Source organism: Caretta caretta, chromosome 1 (assembly GCF_965140235.1).
Source record: "Caretta caretta isolate rCarCar2 chromosome 1, rCarCar1.hap1, whole genome shotgun sequence".
Classification (NCBI taxonomy): Eukaryota; Metazoa; Chordata; order Testudines; family Cheloniidae; genus Caretta; species Caretta caretta.
This window is the reverse complement of record NC_134206.1, coordinates 185528033-185547166: the sequence shown is the minus strand read 5'-3', so window position 1 is coordinate 185547166 and position 19134 is coordinate 185528033. Positions and strand designations below refer to the sequence as shown.

Sequence of the window (19134 nt, the reverse complement as noted above, 5' to 3'; positions counted from 1 at the left end):
CCCCAAAGCTATGTCATTCTAAGGCCTTGGGTTGACTATGACTACCTTACTTTGTATCCTGCATGGGAAGGGGAGTGGGCTGCCCAGGAGAATAGTAATGGCATATGGAGCCTTTCACTTCTAAATCAGTGGTTCACATCTAGCTCAGGCTGGCAGCAACCAAGTTTATATCAATTGGCGACTGTTCAGGGGCCTACCTGAAAATTGATTCTAAGTGGATAAGGGTAAGGATAATGACATTTGGCATTAATTGGCAGCCATGCTGACAGTATCAGCAGAAAGGCTAAGAACTCAATGGCTGTGGGGAATGAACTAGCCTCTTTCAGAGAGATGGTCCATCCAGAACAGGATAGCGGCATATTGGCAGGAAAACTTGAACTCTAGCTGTCATTGCTTGTACCTCTTTGGTGAAAAGAAGGACATCAGCCTCTATAGTTGTCAAGTATCACATCCCATGAGCTTTAAATTATTAGTATAAAAAATCATTTGGCATACATTTTACAGGCATGCCGATATTTAAGCAATTATCCTTTTTCTAATAATTACTGTGGGCCACACTTCACATGGGATTATAAAAAAAATATTTTGCAAAATTCTTCATTTTGAATTATGTTGAATGAGGGTGTTCTGATCACCAGAGGAGACCAGTCTGTAATTTTGCCAGTAACACTGCTGCAATTCTGCTGTTCTAAGTCAGATCTCTGGTCTCATGAGTAGATGATGCCAAAATACTTCAGTGACTAATGTCATGAAGAGGGGATTCCTTTGTATATTATCAACACCCAGGGAATTTGTGATTCAGAACATTGTTAGCTCCATGAACAATGATTCAGTAAAGTACTGATCTCTGTTTTGCACATCTTCTTACACTTCCAAGGATTCAGTTTTTGTGTGGTGCGGGGGTGGGTGTTAGGTACCTCGTTTCCATTAAATGTAGTTTAATCCCCACATGTTGTGCTGAAAATTAACATGCCTACGAACTTTCACTTTAATGCTGTGGGTTTTTTCTTAAACAATTTTTAAGCAAAAGCAAAATCTCTTAATACATTATAAACTGGTGAAGAGTCGAGAGCCCAAGGCACAGAATTTGGAGGAAACTGACGTTACGGTGCGTTATGTGTAACTGGTCCTGACACTGGTGTAACTCCATTGACTTCAATAAGCTTTAGATCGGGCTGTAACAGAGAAGCCTGCCAGCACTTGCTGCCTATGTAAAGAGGCCGTTGACTAGGCCATGACCCCTAGTGGGCACCTTTGAGACTTTTGCTTGGATTAAATCCCTTTTGTCTATGTGCAGGTCTAACAACTTGGCTGTGCACTTAGCCAGGGCCCCAGGAGAAGGGGGAATCCACACCCTAACCCTCAGACTACAAAGCTGCTCCACAGCTGTTACAACTTCGCAGTAAGCTGTGACTGCCTGGCTTCACAGTCCTGGGGAACGGCTGCTGGAACTTGTGGTCCAACCAACTCCACCCTCAGAATCCACTCCTCACCTCCCATGCACTGGGATACAGCATGCCTGTGGCAGAACAGTGCTGTACAGCACCCAGGGAGTGTAGGCATCCTTCATCCTGTCCATCCACCCCCCCCAGTACAGTGGACCCATACTCATTCTGCTGCCTCCAGAACCATTGGTAGTCCAGGGGGGAATGGGAACAGGATTATTTCCCCATTAAGAGTGCGCTAGAAGCGCTGCTGCTGTACAGATGTTCTGGGAGTAGAAGAAGAGCTTTCCTGTTCCCACGTAATGGAGGATTTTAGAGTATTTGAGGTCTATATCTCAATATTGAAGGTGAGGATCACCTGAATAAAATACAATTTAAGTAAATCAAATGTAGTCTTCTGTCTCCTTGTCCAGCTGCCTATGCAGCCCTCCTTTTGGAAATATTTAGAAGCCACTGTGGCAAATTCAATGCATGCTTAAGTGAGCACAGCCTACGGTCTTCAGGAGAGTTGACTCCATTTACACCTGCCATAAATTTGACCCTTTGTCTTTGAATTTCACTAGCTGGGTTAGACTTCTTCTAAATGACTTGATTTTTGAATACAAGCAGTAATTAGTCACAGTGCCAGCATTTCACAGATAGACACTTCTCTCAAATGTGGAAATACTGAGTCATGCAAGACAAGTGAAGACATTTTTATAAAGAGGAAAATGTTTGCTCAATAAGCCTATTATCAGTTAAAGCACTGTTGTTCAGAAACTTGGCTAGACTGGGACAGCATGCTGGTAGAACTGCAGATTGTCTTCCAGTAAAAGGGGTGAGGAGATAATGAAGAAAAGGCATATAAACTGTTCCATGCTCAAGATTTATAAGTGAAACTTCAGTTTTTTGTTTGTTTTCAGTAGCTATGAATTATAGATGCATGGGCTTAATTACTGTACCTCGTCTATCTGTTCACCGCAAAGACACCTAGTGGAAAGGGTGGAGCTGATCAGTGAGTTAGTCCCTTGCTATTGCATTCTGTCAACAAACCTACATCCTCTTAAACAGATGTCTTTGTTTTTAAGGCTGTTAGAACCATATTAACTCCTTTCCCCACACCCTCTTTTATGGCCTCTTAGTAGTCCTTAGTGCTTGCTGGGGCACCTTAATGACTTTCTTACCCTCTAATTGTGTCTGCCTGGCTAATGACTCTCTCTTGTTTTATAAAATATTTCTGTAGATAGAAGGGGAAAATAACACATAATCACAACAGCTGGTTTTGAAGTAACTTTTAAAAAAAACCTGTATTTTGGGTTGGGTGTGTGTCACTCCCAGGGAAGCAAAATTTGACACCTAAACAGAATGAGAGTGTCATCACATAACCAAGTCCCGTAGTCTCAGTCTCAGGGTGAAGTTTAAAGACAGATACTTTACATCAAGGATGCCCAAACTTTGCCTAACTGAAGGGAACAATGAGAATTTGATAGGAGATGTAAAATGGAGCAAGCAACAACCTCCCTCCTCTTTAATATGGAGTTATGGCCAGCAGAGTCCACAGGTCCCAGCATGCTGTGTTCAATCCAGATCTAGGCAGCTGGACCCTGGGACCAGTAGTCTCCTTATTAAAGGTTAGGGTAGGCATATGCTTCATTTGGCTCGTCTGTAAGCTGCATTTGTTCCTGGATCACACTTCTGCCATCCCTATGTTTAGCTGAAGATCAGTGCTTGGCTGGTGATTAAAGTAGAGGACTGACAGTTGGACAGTCTGGGTTCTGTTCTTGGCATAATCACAGTCACGAAACCTCTCTGTGCTTCACTTTCCCCACCTATCAATTGCAGCCCTCACAAATATATGCAAACGCCTTGGAAATCCTCGGATGGATGGAGCAATATATTTTTGTTCTCTTCCACTAGCGATAACTAGTCACTTTGTAGCTGGCTTCTGAGGTGCTATTGATCATCAGCAGTTTAGCTATATACATTCATGGGGGAAAGAGGTGGTGGTCTGATCCAGTACATGTTACAGTTAGGTTTAGGCAAATCAGGACTGGGGTTTAAATATGATGATAAAAATAAGCTGTTCTCCTGACATTTTTGCCAAATGGGAATTTGCACCTGCTTAGGCCAGTAGTAAATTTACAACAGATGTGTTAGTGGCACTGTTCATGTACTAAAGAGGAAGACAATACTATTCATAGCTCAATATAGAGCAGAAATGCTGCTGAATATTTCTCATGGTGATAACTGTCATCTTATGGCTATAATGGGAAACATCTTTCAATTTCCACCTTGTCTTTAGCTGTGACACTCTGAGTACCTTTCCCAGACCTGAAGAAGAGCCCTGTGCAGCTCAAAAGCTTGTCTCTTTCACCAACAGAAGTTGGTCCAATAAAAGATATTACCTCACCCACCTTGTCTCTCTCACTTTGCTTAAAGTAATAGGACATCAAAGCACTTAGCTTATATGTTTTGCTATAAGTAACCTAGCAAGTACATTTTTGTATGTATTTTTTCTACACTTTGTATTGTCTGTTTCTAAGTGCTAGCTCTCTCATGATGTAACTCTAACAAAGAGTAAATCCCTCTGGACTAGATAAATTCCAAATTACAGCACAGATTCTACTGCTATAACATGAAAGCCCCTGCACAGCACATTTATTGGCTGGTCCTTGACGTTTATAAAGGAAAATATCAGAGAAACTCATACCAAAGTCAAGCTAAAAGTCATTTATTTTCCCTGTGTGAAAACACAAGCAATTCTTGGCTAAAAATCTGATGTGCTACAGGTGAAATTGCTTGATATTTTCACCTGCTGTGGGAATTCACCCCACCCCTGCTACCCTCTATTCAAGGTGAAAAACTGCAGATGGCTCTGAGATCCTAAAATGTTAAAATGTATCAGGCTTTCTAGAAAAGCGGTAAAGTTCTAGTAGAACCATGAGCTAATTCTGTGAGAAAACTGGTTCTGCTCCATGAAGGCCCATCTATACTACAAATACAACACTAAGATTACACTGATTACAACTCCCAATGAAGTTAAAACATGATACAGTTTTGCTCAGTGTAAACTATCAGCATTACTGAAGTATGCAAGCATGTCTAAGGCATTAGTGTAGTTTAGGGCTACTTACTTATCCTGGGGGGACAGCAGTGTTGTAAACAGGTCCCCCCAACCCAGTTGTAGTGTAGATGGACTATTAATACAGGATTTTTATAAATATATTTACCCCAGCTCACTTTCTTTGGGTGAAGGGAATGTTTTATCAAATGTTCATTCATTTTTTTCCCCCTTCCCTAAAACTAGGTCTACAGCATCAGGACAAGAGCAAGGAATCTTCTTGGTTCTGAAGATCAGATGCATCTGAGCACCAGATAGCATCCCCACAGCTGGGATGATGATATTGAAACTCTTGACTGTTTCTGCCTGGGGGCAGAGGACACACCGCTAAGGAGAAGAGGAAGAGCCAGTCATTCTGGTTTTGCTATTGAGCCTTTTCTTTGGCAGGCCACTTCTGGGTCCCAGAACATAGAAGAAAAAAAACTTGTTTTTCTTTCTTTCCTCATCTGAGCCCTACTGCAGCTGTGCAACCTAACTCCGTTTTGCTCCTTTCCCAGTGTTTGGTTTTGTTTGTTCTGGTTGTTGTTGGTTTTTTTTTATGCACAGCCTTGATGGTAGGGAAAAGACTGTGCCTTGACTCCAGTGCTCATCCTTTCAGGAACAGGGGTTTTGCAGTGTGTTGTGTGTCGATTTTTGTAGAAATACAGAAAGTTTGGGGCAGGGTTGGTGGACTATTTTAGGATGACATATTTTTTTAAAAAAAATCGTTAAATTGTTAAGTTCTGTTTAAAGAACTTGCTCTCAGAGAAGCACTGACAAGAAATGTATAAAATGCTTATTTTTAGATGTTTGTATTTGTGTGTTTGTTTTGTTACCTCAATTGTCTTTTTTTTTTAAAGAGCAAACCCTTTCCTAGTCCAATCCTTCATTGTTTCCGTTTTGCAAGATTTTGCAGCTTCTTGTCCTTCATTCTAGCGTAAACAGCTATAATTTACTCTTAACATTTCTGCTAAATATTTTTCCTGCCTGTCAGATTGTAGAAATGGTGTCTATATTTTCTTTTTCTTGTTTCTGAAAATGGCTTTGTGCTGGCTGTGCTGACTATGAGAAGAAATGTGTGAAACCTTTAGCATGGGGCAAAGTCTGACGTTGTTATAGGAACTATAGTATCAACCCATTCGTTCTTTCAAAACGGACCAAATATTTATATGGACTTAAAGGAGAAAATGAGCCTGGCCCAGTGTCATGGAAAGCCTCTCGTTGACATCCGGGGACTCTGGATCAGGCCCTCTTTCTGTGATAACCATCAACACACACATTGATATTTTCATTTCTAATAATTTTGGGAGGCAGGAGTTTCAGTTTCGGCCATCTGAAGAGTGATATTTTTCACATGAACATTCAAGGATAAAATACAGGTATTGCAAAAAGCTACAACTCGTGGAAACAAAGTGTTTTCATAAGGCCAGATCTTGCAATTTGCTGAAGAGCTTGTATGAGTTGCTTGAGTGCTTTCAACTCCTATTGAATGTAACCTGGGCTGAAGTTTTCAAAAGTTGGCCTCTGATCCCTCATTGTGTGGTTGCCCAACCTGAGACATGTTAGGGACTGGATCTGAAAAGGGCTGATCGCCTGCAGCTCCTATGGACTTCATGTGCAGTTGTGAATTTTTAGCCTTAGGCTGTCCATTTAAGAATCCACTCTGAGATAACTTTTTGATAATTTTAGCCACAGAAGTTTGCAAGAGGATTGCTGGATTGGGCCTGATCCAGAAGCCTGCCCCCCCCACCCCCCACGAGGAGTCCTTTGGAAGCCAGTGTGAAAGGATTAATTCCATGAATAAGGGCTGTAGCATTGCATATTAACAAACAAACCAACCAATCCTGCAATTATCTTGGTGTAGGTGGATCTATGTGCAGAGCTCCCTTGACTTCAGTGAGGCTTTTGTAGGGTCAGGAGTCTGCCTGTGTAGTGCTCACTACAGAATGAGGGCTGAAGTTGGTAATGCAGTAATTGTTTGGAAATGTTGCCATCCTTTTTGCTCCATCCAGCTTTTAAAATACATATTTAAGCTTTCTCTCATTTTTCAAAATATTCCTATCATGTATTCTATTTTTTGCTACCAGCCTTCCCAGCCAAAACATTCAAAAGATGAACAAAAATAATCTAAGTGTGATCAGTACTGAGACAGAGGCTGACTTGTCTTTAGGGCAGTGAACATCTTAAAGGTGGGATTTACAAGTGCAGAGGACCCACAACTCCAAGTGAAGTGAATAGGAGCTGTATGTGCTCAACCTCCTGAAATTCAGTTCTATATCCTGATGAGACAACCTTCCTCTACGCTCTTAGGTCCTGGTGCTGTGAGGGGCTGAGCAGTTTCCACTCCCATGGAAGCTCGCTGGAAATGGAGGCACTCAGAATCTCAGCATTAAGCCCTTAATGCTAAAGCACATATTTTGCTGATTTGGGGCATTAGGCCCAGTTTTTTAGTGGTAGTTAGGCATTGCAATGCCTGAAGATCTGAGTGCCAATTACAACATCCTTAACTCCTTCTTCCTATCTCCCCTAGTCATTAACATTTTTTTCCTGATGCTGAACTTCACTCCCACTATATTCTCATAGCAATGCTGCTCTCCTGGGGGAGCTGGTTTCTTTGTTGCTCAATGGGTTAGTTAGCAACGGGAAAACCTCAAGGGTAGGAAGCTAGCATAAGCTTCTAAAAGTTTGGCTACTTATAGGAAAATTGTAGTTCAAGAAATACTGCAAGATCAGGCTCCTTTGTGACAGTGCCTGAAGGTCCTGGGTTTGGCTTTGCTGGAAATGGTGAAAAACAGTTTTTCGTAGATTTAGCTAGGCCTGCAAGGGAAAGGTTCTAACCAAACTTTTTGAACTAAAAACAAACCAAGAAAAAAGTTCTTTTTTGATTTTGGTTGGTTCTTATTGTATCTGAATTGGCTCACCTCTTTCTAGTAATAGTGGCCAATTGATTGTTCTCCACTTTGCAACAACAGAGCATGGAAGGACCTGCTCTTGTTCCCATTGGAGTCCATGGCAGAACTCCCAGTGACTAAAAAGGCAGTAGGACTAGGTCCAAAGTTTCTGCTTGAATCTCAAGTAGTAGTGTTTTTATGGGTTAGCAGGTAAACAAGATATGAATGAGTGAAGATCCTACCACCTCCTGCTCCCACCATAAGGGCTGTTTCCACTGGCAAAACCTGAGAATAAGTCTAAAGTACTTCTGCCACTCTGCGGGGTCAGGTAGACAGAGTGCCAATAAAAATGCGCTACTGGCATAAGAGTTAATGCATCCGATCAATTGACTTAAAGGTTTATTACATTTTCCTCCTTGTTAAATTTGATTTCACTAAACTGGGCAACTAAACTGATCTTTGCTAAGAAATCAGCTGGGAAAAAAAAATGAAACCAAAGCTGTAGTAATGTGCTTGCTCATATAGTCTAAAACTTGAAGGACAGGAACAAATCTTCCACATGAAAAACCTTTACAGTTGAAGTCAGCAGATTTACTTCACGAAAAAAGAAAAAAAAAAAAGCAAAGCAAAGAAAAAGGGCTTATGAGAAGCAGATGTTGGGTTGATATCCATTCCTGAAGGAGCAGATTCTGTACTCACAACACTTCAGTTTGAGAGTACTGATGGCAGCGAAAATAAAAGGGAAAGGTTCTGACATAAGAGAAAAGGTCTGTAAAAACAGGGCTCAATCAGTCTACAAGTCTTAATACACTGCAGAAGGAATCATCTCATTGCTTATATGCTAAATTCTACTGCCCTCCCAGGAAAATGGGAGATTTATTTTGTGAGGGCCTGTACTAACATAATGTACTTTATTACTGTTTCCGTGAGGAGATGCCAAAATGATTTTTGTGTCCATACAAACAATCAAATGTATATGATTAAGTACTTAAACTCTTTTTTTTTGTAGAGGTTTCTGCCTTCTGAGTTATCTGGGGTCTGATGCTACCCCCTGTGAAGTAAACTGGACCACTCTCACAGATTATAAGTAGGAACAGGACCTGTCAACTGGATTGAACCATTTCTGAGACTCTGTTTGTCCATTAGTTTTTAAACTGAACTCCCCCATAGTTAATATAGGGGGAGTTTCCAGCTTAAAAACTGATGGTACAAGATGGCCCTTAGTTACACAGCAAACACAGTTGTTGGAAATTTTGAATACCTTTCTCCTGGTAGGAGCAGACCTACTTTTGTTCTGATTCTTCAGATTTTTCAGTACTAGAAACATAATTCTGCAAGGTAATCCGAGAGAGAGAGAGAGAGTGAGAGTGTTTTATAACATGGAAATCTTGGATTTTTCCCCCCGCTTTTTAAAAAAAAAAACATAGTTTCTTTCTCAAAACATGCTTTTTAAATAACACTGTCTTTTCCCGTATTTTTTGGAGTTGTTATACAGTATATTTTATCCCCTTCCCCTCCCGTCACTTCCTCTAGAAATTGATTGGAATTGTATGGTAAATCCCATCTGACCTTGACTATTTAGACATTTGCATTTAATTATGTTCTCCATGACTTCAGGGTTGCGTGAAATTCTTTTGTCTGTACAAAAGGCTTTCAAATGCTCTTGATAAACCCTGATTGGTTGTACCTACAAATGTGACCAGGCAGTCAGCAGGTGTATATAAACAGAAGTGCAATGTCTTTTCATGTGGTGGACAAGTGCATAACTGCTGACCATGGGTCATTCTACTCACTTCAGGCACAATTCTTCTTAGCAATAGAGCATTAATTTACATTTCTGTTCATCTAAAATCTTTAAAAAAATTTCTGTTTTTTAAAAATATTCCAGCCTCTTGAGATTTCTAAAGCGTGTTTGAACTATTAATATTAGAGGCTTTAAAGAAAAAAAGTTCACTTGACATATATGTCTTTTAGACTGAACTCCCAGGTCCAGCAAGAAGGGATTTTTTGTTTTTTAAGGAAACGTTGCCTTTTAGTATTAGTCCTGTGGGCACAGTCTGCAGTTGTGACTCAGGCAAAGCACCTGTTGAAGTCAATGGGACTTTTGCCTGAGCAAGATCAAACCCTTTAATAGTGACAGGGGTGCTAAAGGTAGTTTTCTTACAAAGCTTGATCCTGACGTGCTTGAAGCAGAGAAGAATACCTCTTGCATTTCATGCGGATGCTTGGACAGCCCCGCCTAGTGCTGTACCCAGTCCCCTTTCTACATGGGCAAACAAGACCCAACAGGGGAACTAGATATTCCTGAAACTCAGTGTTGCTGACCCCTTAATCCACACTCTGAGGTTCTTGGCATCCCCTGACTAGAAAAAGTGTTTCTTCTGTTAAGAGCACTGAACTGAGCAGCCTGCAGTAGCTCTCCAGGGGGCTGCATCTTGTAAGGTGCTTAGAGCTTCCTGTGAAGTGCTGAGCATTCTCAGCTCCCGTTGGAGATGAGGGGTGCTCAGAATGTCATAGCAGACATGTAGCATTTTGCAGGATCTGCCACCTAATGCCCACCACTATGCAAGATCGAGCCCTAGAAAGGGAATAGCAAAATAAAGGCCCTCATTTTATTTTATTGAGCAGGGATCCTAGAAACCTATTTGCCATGGAAAAATGCAGAGTTTGTGTTTTTACAGAGATCTTTAGTTTTTATATTTTGTGGAAAAAAATAAAAACATATACAGTGGAACCTTGATTATCTGATCTAACTGGGACCAGGGCCAGATTGGATAACCAAAAATTCCGATAATTAGAAGAATGGGTGGGGCTCAGGTTGTCAGCCCCAAGTGGTGGGGCTTGGGTTGTCAGCTTAAAAATTGCAAATATATCAATAAAACATTGTGCTCACCTGATAGCTGTCTATATTGTGTGTAGGAAAACTAAAGTTCAGTATTTCATTTTAATCACAGGAAAATGTAAATGTTTGTGGTTAGTTTTTTTTATTGGAGATTTTTTTTTGGGGGGGGGGGCGGTTATCATGGAAAACTAAGATACCTGCTCATGAAAGACCTGATCTAGCTTTCACTGATGTCAATAGAAAGACTTCAATGACAGCTGTGTCAGCTGATCTCCATCCCACGGTGTTGGTGGGCAGAAAATGCCTGATCTCCATCCCACGGTGTTGGTGGGCACAAAATGTTGACTTTGTGTCTTATCCATAGTCCGCTGAAGTCAGTGGGAGGCTTTTAATTGATTCCAGTGAGCTTTGGATCAGGCCATTAGTATTTATGCAACAACAATTTTATGGTACCTGAAGTTTACATGCTTTATTAGCAAATTTGCAAATTGTTGTTGCGCTGAATGAATCCCCTTTCCTTTCCAAGATTTGTAGCTGTTGTTTAAAACCATCAATTAAATCAGGTGCCTCTCCCCTCCCATCCACATTCAAACCTTACTTCCCCCAAAACTCCACTTAACTCTTTTGTGCCCCTCATCAAAATTGATGGGGGACATGATGTAAAGAAAAGTGTTGGGTTTTTTTTTTCATTGTTTAATAAATAATTTAATGTGAATTTTTTATTGTTATATTTTTATGTAGCATTTTTGGTTTTGTCTGTATTTCTTGACCATTAGGTAATGCTTTCATGTTTTATTCTTATGCAACTAAAGAATTCATAAATCTCTTTGTAAATTCCAGCATCCTGGGGTTTTTATTTTTTTTTTTCCCACAAGGTTGATTTTTAGAGCTAAGGAATTCATTTTCTGATGAAAAGCGCGTTGGGAATTGTAAATGAGACTCTTCCCTGAAGGTACTTGCTGTTGATTCCATACATTATCATCTGACTCAACTGGGATTATTTGTTTTAAATTGTTTGTTTTGCTGACTTCATTGGGACACATGGAGCCTTCAACAATGTTCTTTCTTCCTTTCCAGGACGTAACACTGTAATTAGAGGTGCATCAGAAAAAGGTTGTTTTACTGTATAGTCTTTTAATACATGCTAGAGGCTATATTATAGATGAAGGCAGTAGCACCATCTGTTGTTAAGGTTGCTTGACCTTCCAGTTGGAAGATCCTGTTTTCAATTGCTTATAAATCTGTAATCATTCAGTCTGAAACTTTCCATGTTAGGTGTCTGCCTCAGACTGCTTTTTTTCTAGAAAGTTTCAGTAAAAATGGTTCAGCCACTTCTGAGAATGAGATTAGCAGAAACTGTTGTTTTGCCTATGTAAAAAAACTACTTACAACCATTTTGATGAGAAAATCTTGTGGTTCTGTGTTTTGGAACGGAGACTTGACATTTGGTGGTGGGGGGAGAGGGCACAAGAGCTGGGCAGTAGATACAGGACAAGGAGTCTGTGAGAGAAGAATGAGAGTGGGAGCCAGGATACTGAGACTAGCTGAATAAGATGCCTGGAAATGGGAGCAGGCAAACTCAGAGGTGGAGGGATGGGGACTGGGAGCCAATGTGCAAGGGAGCATGAGAGGACTAGGAATGGTGAAATATAATATATAGGTATAGCTTGACTAATCCATGAAAAGGGGCAGGAGGTATATGATCACACCGATCATATATTTGTTGATGGTTAACACCAAAAAGTGAGAGAACTTGTTCAGTGGGTTTATTATAAGCTAGGAGTAATCAGGGTCAAGAAAAATTCAGAATGAATAACAGGAAAACACTTCTCCAAAACATCTGCTACACTGTATAGTAGTCCCCAATGGACACCCCGTTGCCCTGAGGCAGCTATGAAATATCAAAGGATCAAACTGATTAACTCCTACTTCTTCTCCCTCTGATTTCTATTATTCTTTCCATAATAAGACTTCAGTTATGTTATCCCAGGCCTCAACCTCCATACTTTCAAGGACCCATACCACAGGGGTCTCAACTTGCCATATAGGTGCCATTGTAACGATCAAGAAAGGGCAGTACGGGAAATAAACGTCAGGAAATATGATGTTGACAGACCCCGTTCGTCAGCAGGCGAGATCAGATCTGGGACCTGTGGAGCTAAATGCATGAACCAGTACTGCATGAGCTCAAAGGCCAATGGCTCTTAGGTAAGGCTGTAGCAGACTCACTAATCTGTAAGTGGTCTAGATGCCACTAGAGGAGGACAGAGCACACACCACCAGGCATGGATTACAGAAACAGCAGTGTACAGGTTGATTTTAATTGTACTGGGCCCGATCCTCAGCTGATATCAATCAGTGTAGCTTCAGTGGTACTTTACACCACTTGAGAAGCTTGCTGTAATCTCCAAATGTTTATTTTAAATTTGTACCAGTTTAAGGCTGAATTCCAGTGCTTGAGGGCATAGGAAGGTGCTTCTCTCCATACAACGTGCAAGACAGATTACTTCCATCGTGCACATGTAACCCACATGCCTTCTGGATGTGGTGCTCTGTCCTCTCTAGTGGCACCGAGACCACTTAGAGAGAGATTAATAAGTCTGCTCTACAGCCTTAGCTAAGAGCCGCGTGGCTTTTAGCTCATGCAGTAGAGGCTCATGCATTTATCTCCAGAGGTCCCCCGCTGACGACCGGCGGTCTGTTAGTGTTACACGCAGCAACACATGCCACACATTCCACAGGAAATGTTCCACACAGGGGAGCGGCAACCAAGGCAAGGTGCTACTGCAGCTCTCAGTGGCTGGCACATTCCCTGTAACAGAAGATGCCCTGAGCTCCGCCTCTGGTCTTTATTGGCCCCTATGTTTGAGATCAGGATCATCTTTGTGAAGCCTCTGAATTCAAAAGGTTGGGTTGTCTGTGTGCATCTAAAACACACAGTATACAGGGTGGAGACCAAGCCATCTGGTGAGAATTCTTCACAGCTGAAGTGTGTGTTCTATTGGGACACCAACTACCACTGAAATGATTATTTCTTTTTGGAACCTGTAATCATCCAGTAAATTCCTACATTTTGAAACATAATTTTTGGCCTCATCAAAAGCAATTGATAACTATTGTAAAAACCCTAAATCAGAGGGTCTTTGCTTTGACAATAGCTGCACATCTGCAATTGATTTATTACTCAGGGACGAAAGCAATTGAGCAATAAAGTTTTGATGCCAGACATAGCATGTAAAGAGGTATCTCTGGCTTTGAAAATGAATTGTCATGTGAATGGCCATGGTAGAACCAAAGTTCAGAGAGCAGGGTTTTGTTTTTTTCCATGCCCACTTAGTTTAGACAGAATGAAGAACACCAGCTCTAGTTACCCACCGCCGACCAGGCACCAGAGAGCACTGCATTGGAAGCCAAATGTAGCAACAAAGGTTTCTGTATCTAGTCAAATACTTAAAAGCTGTTCTTTAAGTGTAACATGCTGGTCTTTTCATGTGACTGAAAATAAAAGAGAAACATTCAGTCGTATGCTACCCAGCTCCTTCCATTGGAAGCACCCTAATCTCTTTCAAAGGGGCAGGTCCTGAATGTATAGATGTTCTTGTTGTTTGTGTAAAAAAACCCATTTGAAGAATTGCATAGGGATTCCACACCCCCAAAGTATCCCTAAGCTCCAAGGCTAAACTCTTCCATGTTTGGCTGGCTCAGTGAGGACAAAGCTGCGGGTTATCATCTTACAGACATTTTGACAGAAACCTTGCACCACCCCCAGGAAGAAACCTGTCTCTCACTGGAGACACAAAGAGCCAGGATGCTGCCTTTGCTTTTTCTGCACCCCAACCTTCTGCTGGGGGAAGTTACTGTACACTTTTCTGTTGAGCAGCTTACTCCTTGCCTATCTCTTCATGGTCTGGTCGGCTACTCTAGTAGATTGTGGGGTATGGATCAAGGCTCCTCCCAGCCCCTGCCCCTTTTTTCCCCTCCCCCACCCTTATCCACTTGCTCATGCTCCTCAGGTGAGCAGCCCCTGTTCTCCTTCCCATGGACAGGATTGCAACTTGAGCTGCGCCAAGCAGAGGTATAAGCAGGGACCTTGCTCTCCCCTGAATGGGCAAGTAAAGGCTGTGGAAACACAGGCCTAGTTAAAAGGTGTAAGCACTAGATTGGAACACAGGCATCTCTGAGGGCTAGTATTAAAATACTTTAGCCTAAATGAAGTTAGCAGGTTCAGTAGAGAGGTATTAGCCTGTATAGCACAGGCCATAAATTTCACCTGTCAAACTGGCTGATCCAGTGGGCCCTTTCAGCCTTATGTTCTCTGATAGGATGAAATGAACCCTGCTGACCATCAATCCACCTTTTCTGAAATGGGGATGATAAAATCTACGCTAACCCTGTGGGAGCCGGGGAAGGGAGGGGAGGGTTAGTTTGAGTCTGAAGTTCTTTTAAGATGGGAAGCAAATCCCAAGCCCTTCGCTCTCCCAGATCTTAAGAAGGCTGCCCGTCTCTGCTCCTTTTGAGTGGAACATCAGCTGGGAAAGGCTATTCAATTTCTGGAGGGGTTGTTTTGGACAATTTGCTTCCACCCCACCCACTCACCCACACATACACCCCATTTCTTGTAATAGCATTTTGATATAGGAAGACAAAAATTCCTCTCTTAAATACAGAGACTGTCCTTATTTGTGAAACCCATGCCTCAGCTGTTTTAGGGCGGGTTGGCTGAAGGTTGGCACTGTAATAGGGGGCCTGATCCCTCTCCTCTAGAAGTCAGTGGGAGTTTTGTTATTGATTTCAGTGGGAGCAATGGGGGTATATTAAAAACAGTTGGAGCAAAAGTCGCCCAGTGACTATATGTCCACTGGGTCTCTTTTGCCAGACATTTCAGTGATGGATTTTAAAATAAACACGGGGATGTTTGGAAATATTTTGTATCTGTAAATATGTAAAATATGCAAAACAAAGCTAACAGCTGTGGGGTGTACTCTGGCCACGTGAGGAGGATTTGTGTAATGGTGGGTTTTTTTCCATTGCCTCGTCTTTTTTTTTTTTAAGCCTCTGTGTTTTTTCCAAGAGAATCACTTTGCTGCCATTCCCAGTGGAAAAGGCGGGAGGCAGTCAGATGGGCTCGTCCAATGGTGTGTGATGCTCTACAGACTGCCTCAACTTCAGTGAAGGGCCTTGTAAGTCGTAGTGAAACTTCCTTTCCACGTAACATGCAGACACTTTGAACTCCATGTTCAATAAAAACTTTGCCCTGGAAGTGGGGTGGAGTGTGGTTTTAATTTAATCTGGCCTTTCAAGAGCAGTAACAGAAGGCAGAACATCACATGGGGGGGGGGCATGTTTTCTGTAGCAGTTCTCAGTTACCTGAGACAAGTGACACCAAAGTGTTAACAACTGGTATGCAATTCATTTCCTAAAGTGAATTCATTGTTTATGAAAGGGGATGGATTGATGCCCTTGCAGCCCGCAGTTCTTCATTTTATCCACACTGAATGGTCCCATTGATGACAATGAATGATATGGGAGTTTCGCCATTGACTTCCATCGGATCAGGATTTCACCCAATGTAACCACTGGGCTAAGGAGAGCAGGTTTGACCCAGATCAAGCACAGGCTGTCAGCCACCCTTACGCACGTTATTTTTTTAGTGGGCCTATTCGCTCCATATGGTATTGCTCAGGAGCGGTAAGGGCATTAGAAGCCCTAAGTAAGTGGCAATGTGCACCAGCCAGGAGGCGGCCCTGGGAGACATAATGACTCACTCAGAGAGTTGACTCTTGCTCTGGTGGGGGAAGTAAAGTGCTGCTGTCCTGAAAAATGTGCAGGTGTCCCCTGCCCCAGTCAGTTCCATAGGCCACCACCTGGGGCTAGGGAAGGTAGAGGCAGGGTTTTTCTTGCTCCCAGTCCCTTTCCACCTCCTTCTCTACCCACTTCCTGGTGGGCTGGGGAGAAGGGCGTTTCCCCACTTCCAGAGCAGCTCTACATCTCCATTTCATGGAGCAGGTAAAACTACCCCACTTCCACCATCTACATGTCAGAAAAAGACTTGGCCTTGCTATAGGAGGTGCATGGACATTTTGCCTCCCAGGAGCCACCACAATGAGTGCAGGGCAGATCCCTGAATTAGTGATAGCTGAGTCTAATTGTCTGCTGTCTTAGACTGAGGGGCTTGCATCACATTGTTTGTATGGTACTGCAGGATGCTGGTGTAAGTCTGTTGAAGGTTGTTATCTCCTTGGGTCCTTCCTGAAAAGAAAAGAAAACCATCTTCATCTCATGAAGCTGCTGCAATCAGCAAAATCTGAAATAAGTAAATAAATAAATATAAGATTCCCATGTCCAGCGCTCATGGCAGCCTGAAGTCCTTACACATGACCTAATGTACATAGCTGCACCATGGGAATAAGGTAATCTGGGACCCTTAGGCCCAGATCCTCAGGAATTTAGACACCTAACGCACATTGAAATTAGGCACCTAAATACCCTTGAGGGGCCTTAACATCTACATATGGTGTTAAACCATGTTCTCAAAATTAAAAAGAAAAAGCAGGTACAAAGTTCAGCACCGCCCTAATAACAACCCCTCCCCCCGTCACACATACCCCACCGACAACCAGGCTGGATATCTCAGAAGGGTGTTTCACACCACTGCTAAGTCTATAGAAGAATTTGGACACTGTTATGCCCCACACAGCTTGGTGAACTTTTTACTTTACCTGTGACAGGTGTGTGTGAATTTAGTGCTTACAAAAGATGCTAGCCTATCTGAAGGCCCTTTAGAGACAGAGGGCCCTCAAGAGGGCATGAAAGGTGCATTGGACAGATATGGCAGGCCGGAGGGCCAAGGCGTCAATGATATTTAGGCATTGGTATTAGGATCAATGGAAGTTAGGTGCCTCAATACCTTTGAGGATTAGTCCTAGGTGACCAAGCGTCTCTACACTGCTCTGCACGTGCTTTCACCCTGAGCTTGAGAGACAAGATCTAGAGGTGAGAGGCTCCTTCCATCTTCGCTCCTATTTGACCCTTGGCCTCTCGCCACAGCCAGCCAGCAAAGGTGCCATTTACCTTAGGTCCAGATCCTCAATATGGGCACCTACATCCCATGAATTTCCCTAACTCCTCAGTGGGAGTTAGATATCTGAATACCCTCAAGAATCTGGGCCATAGTGGTTGGTTTTTGTGTTGTAAGCTGAGATCACCGACTTTGTGGACAGTGTTCACCAAACATTGATGACTTATGGTCACTATTAACCAGTGATTTAGCTGTGATAGGCCTTCATTCTTCATTACTAAATCCATAAGCCCTAAGTGTCCCCCTGCAAACTAGCATTTGTAACATAAATGACTGATGCTAATCAGGAAAGAGCACTAGGTTTTTGAGGGATGAAGCTATAGATATGCCTAAAATGTGGAAAAGTTGAAAGGAATACTGTAGTTGTACCATATAGCTAATAACTAAACTCTTCCTTATGGCTAATAAATTACTCCATTCTTATGGTTTGGGCTGTATTTCAGTGACTGTTAGCAAAGGAGAAAGGAGAAGAAGGTTAGTAGCCATAATCCATGACATTCCTACAGCAGTTCAAGCCAAACACTTCTGATTACCTTGTAGATAGCTGACTGACAGTTTGAAGATGGTTGAAAGGCAATATTGGCAGCCCAGCCTAATACAGTGTCAAAACCTCCAGTTCCCCATGCTCAACTTAATCCACAATTACAAGTCCTTTTCTGCAAATCACAAACCTGTCATTTTCTTTCTATGAAATCAGCAATCACTATAATTTCCTCTCAGCTGGAATATCTTTTTTCATCCCCCCCACCCCCCTTTTGATGGGTCAGATTTAAACCATCTGCAGGCAGATGGAAAGGAAAAGTAGAATTATTGTTTTCACTGAAAACTTTTGCAGCTGTCAGGGTGTGTTTGAGACAGGCCTGATGGCTGAAAACAAAGACAGGACACACTGTCCCGGCTGGGTGTAATAGGAGCAGAACTCCTTATAGCCAGCTCTTACTTGGAAAATTTGGGGCTAAATGAGGTGAACAAAATTATTACTGAGTAATTCTCAGAGGTTTTCCAGTGGGGATTCTTCACAGATCTGTTCTGCTTTTGCTGGGCCTATATGAGATCCTTGTCTGTGTGCGAGCCATTCTAAGTGCCTGATGTGAAAAAGAAGTGCATTGTTTTGTAACTTTCACACCACGTGGTGGTCAAGGGGCAGTAATCATTGACTCCATGTTACACTCTCATGAACCCCAGTACTGCAATCCCAAGCCACCAAAAAATAACCCACAAAACAAGACATGCAGGTAGGTTATCAATTAAAACTTGTAATAACCATGAACCGGTTAGGTCAGGAACAGTCTGAACAAAACACGAGAACAGTCTGAACAGAAGATATGTAGCAGGAGACCATGAGTAGCTGCGCACGCTCAATGCTATGCACACGTGCACATCCACACACACAGAGCACCTTAAATAGGAAGAGGAACACTGAGTGCAGGGAGCAGGAACCATGAAACAAAACAGGAACGGGGAGCAGGAAGCAAGAAGGCAAATTCCTTTACTTCACTCCAAAAATTTAGCAGTATCTGGCTGGAGGCAGCAGGTGAGCCTGGGGCCTTAGGATATATTTCTGATTCACAACGTCCTCCACTGGCCAGATGACATCATCATATGCAGAAAAATTGTCCTCTTCCCTATCTGTTCCCCTTCCAGTGGGCAGTGTATCACACTGGCTAACAACGCGTTCTCCCTGTGGTAAACACACTCACCACGCTCAGTACCTACAAAGCAGCCTACAAAGTCACGTCACAAGTATTGCTTCCAGACCCTCCCCCACAATACACTGCTTGTTCTGGTTAGAATGCCTG

The 19134-nt window shown here is 42.4% G+C and overlaps 1 protein-coding gene across 3 annotated transcripts in view; it reads left to right on the top strand.

Moving 5' to 3' along the window:
- The window catches only part of VGLL3 (vestigial like family member 3), a 39893-nt gene extending 28797 nt beyond the window's left edge, over positions 1 to 11096 (top strand). For all 3 annotated transcript variants that reach the window (XM_075117791.1, XM_048868982.2, XM_048868971.2), the window contains exon 4: positions 4732 to 11096. In XM_075117791.1, the coding sequence (XP_074973892.1) occupies positions 4732 to 4775 (44 nt within the window). In that variant the 3' untranslated portion in view covers positions 4776 to 11096. The remainder of the gene's footprint in view (positions 1 to 4731) is intronic.
- Positions 11097 to 19134: the final 8038 nt, after the last annotated feature.